The sequence below is a fragment of the Bufo bufo genome, chromosome 2 (assembly GCF_905171765.1).
Source record: "Bufo bufo chromosome 2, aBufBuf1.1, whole genome shotgun sequence".
Lineage (NCBI taxonomy): Eukaryota > Metazoa > Chordata > Amphibia > Anura > Bufonidae > Bufo > Bufo bufo.
Genome location: NC_053390.1, coordinates 248,392,466 through 248,395,198, shown reverse-complemented (window position 1 = coordinate 248,395,198; position 2,733 = coordinate 248,392,466). Strand labels below are relative to the sequence as shown.

General features: G+C 48.8%; 1 protein-coding gene across 1 annotated transcript; it reads right to left on the bottom strand.

Moving 5' to 3' along the window:
* Positions 1-1,246: 1,246 nt before the first annotated feature.
* CLDN5 (claudin 5) lies at positions 1,247-2,483 on the bottom strand. Its single transcript, XM_040416344.1, has one exon. It carries the CDS (start codon positions 2,399-2,401, stop codon positions 1,754-1,756), a length of 648 nt encoding a protein of 215 aa, XP_040272278.1. The 5' UTR covers positions 2,402-2,483; the 3' UTR covers positions 1,247-1,753.
* Positions 2,484-2,733: the final 250 nt, after the last annotated feature.

Below are 2,733 nucleotides of genomic sequence, written 5' to 3'. Positions count from 1 at the left end.
AATCAGTTCTTTAATACAGAATTATTACACATACAAAATACATTTAATAATATATTTCAAAGGTACCAAAACTAGCAAAATCCAGAGTTTCTGAAGAAATATTTACAACAAAGCTTAATGAGGTGAATTACTAATATAAAAAAAATGTCATTTACTTTTCCAAAGCCCCCTGCTTCTCTGGACACAGTATTTGAAGGTAACATCCAGATATGCGTATGGTTAATTTATCATGTATCCTTGTATTAATGACACTACCCACATCACACTATACGGGTCAGGAACAACCAGTACTAGTGGCAATATAAGGGCTCATGCACACAAACGTATTTTCTTTCCGTGCCCGTTCCTTTTTTACTCCGTGTGCTCTCTGTTTCCGTATTTCCGTTCCGCAAAAACATAGAACATGTCCTATTATTGTCCGCATCACGGACAAGGATAGTACTGTTCTATTAGGGGCCAGCTGTTCTGTTCCACAAAATACAGAATGCACACGGACGTCATCCGTATTTTTTGCGGACCACCAAATACGTACGGTCGTGTGCATGAGGCCTAAGGCTGAGTTCACACCTCAGTTATTTCCATCAGTGATTGTGAGCCAAAACCCGTATCCACAGAGATAAAGTGTAATGGAAAGATCTGCTCCTGTTCTGTGTTTTTGACCCACAATAACTGATGAAAATAACTGAAGTGTGAACTCCGCCTAAGCAGCGCTAAGCACATGGAGATGTTCTGTACAGCAACCCCCTTATTTTAACTATTTCATGCACTCACCGCAGACTTGAAGGCAACACAAATGATTCCTTCCACCACAGCTGTAGTTAAACTTGGAAACTCTCCATGTAGCCGCAAGCTTAATTTGACTTAAATCTCTAAAAATGTGGTTTACACTTGGTGATTGCGCTGTGGCTGCGTTTTACCTGATGCTATCTGTGAGTGAATGGGAACTTAGCATTTCAGGCACAGGCTATGCACCTGTTAAATAAAGGAGGTTTCACACACACAGTATTTTTTTTGAAATATGCATGCAGGTTTTTTTTATGCAGGTTTTTTTTTTTTTTAGTAAAAGCCAGAAGTGAAAGCAAAAGGAATGAGAAGTAGATAAGAAGGACTTCTGCTCCTTTCTGAGAGATCCACTTCTGGCTTTGGTTGGAGAAAATGGCATCAAAAATGCATTGCTATTTAAAAAAACAAAAACAGAATAATGTGTGACACCCTCCTTGTAAAGAGTTCTGGAGGCAGAGTTCCTAAAAGTTTTCTCCATTATGATTCCAAAGACTTGTCCCCAGGGTGAGGACCCAGCCTTGCCAGCTGCTTTGCCATTTAGTACTAGACCAAGTGAAAATATCTGTGTAGGAGAAGACAAAAATATAAGAAGTCCCCCTCTCCCAGCTGCTGAACATGCAGGGGGTGCTGAGAGGGCTTGGAATCCAGCTCCTTCCCACAAGAATGCGCTCAGCCCGATCACCTGCTCAATCTTCTTACTGGGGGGGCAAGAGCCCTCTGAGCTGCCAGGCATGAGGGTATGGGTGGCACCAGTGGTTAGTTTCAGCCCTCATCAGAAGACATATCTACACATTCATACACAGTGACTGCACTTCCAGTAATACTATGCCAGTCATCTAGTCGTGGTGATGCCAGGGGCACGGAGGGTGACTTGTAGCTATGCACGAGTCCTTCCTGTGCCTGCCCGCAGTGCCAGGGCTGTGCCCGCACCCCCCTGTGGAGTGACTAGTGTCCATCCCCCCCTTGGTCCTTACACATAGTTCTTCTTATCGTAGTCTCCATTGGAGGTCGGTCTCCGGGAGGCAGAGTACTTGACTGGCGGGATCCTCTGCCCTCTCAAGGGGCACGACAGGCAGATTAAGACCCCGCCGAGGAGTAGGAGGGCAGTGGCCGCCCAGCCGACGTACAGAGCTGCCCCCATCTCCCTCTTCTTGGAGGAATGCACCTGGGGGTTGAAGAAGTCCTTGATGACTATGTTGGCCGTCCAGCAGAGCGGGACGAGCACCAGCAGCCCGGTCACGATGTACATCACTCCCCCGGCAAACACGATGCGACTCTTGACGCCGCTGCTCTGGAAGCAGGTGGTGCACTGGGCTCCGACTATGGTGACCAGAAGGGCGATGAGCCCCACGATAGATGCCAGGACAGTGAGTGCCCTGCCGGCCTGCAGCTCCGGCTCCAGCGCCAGGATGGAGTCATAGACCTTACACTGCATCTGCCCGGTGCTCTGCACCACACACGACATCCACAGCCCTTCCCAGGTGAACTGTGCCACCACGATGTTCTGCGCGATGAAGGCAGACACCTGCCACATGGGCAGCGCACATGCCAGAATCACCCCCACCCAGCCGATGATGCACATGGACAAGCCGAAGATCTCCAAGGCGAATGCTCCCATCTTCTGCGGTTTGGCTGGTAGGACAATACTCTCCTGGAGGACACTGCCTGGTGCTACTGGTACTGAGGATCTTAGCCTCCAGCTTCTGCATCTCCTATTAAGTAGCTCTCCAACTCCAGACATGCCTCGCCCATGGGATGCCCGGCCAGCCAATCGGGGGGGCCAGCATCTTGAGGCTACCAATCAGGGGGCTGCCTGGAGGGGTCTGAACTAATGACTAATAGTGGGAAGGAAGGGCAGGTGGAGAGGGGGCTCCTGCTGGAGGAAGGAGGAAGACCTGACCAAACAGAATGCAGAAAAGAAGGGAAAACAGCCCAGAGTGAGATGAACAC

Excerpts from the sequence above, each read along its gene's own strand:
- CLDN5 (XM_040416344.1), bottom strand. The coding sequence starts at position 2,401 with ATGGGAGCATTCGCCTTGGAGATCTTCGGCTTGTCCATGTGCATCATC.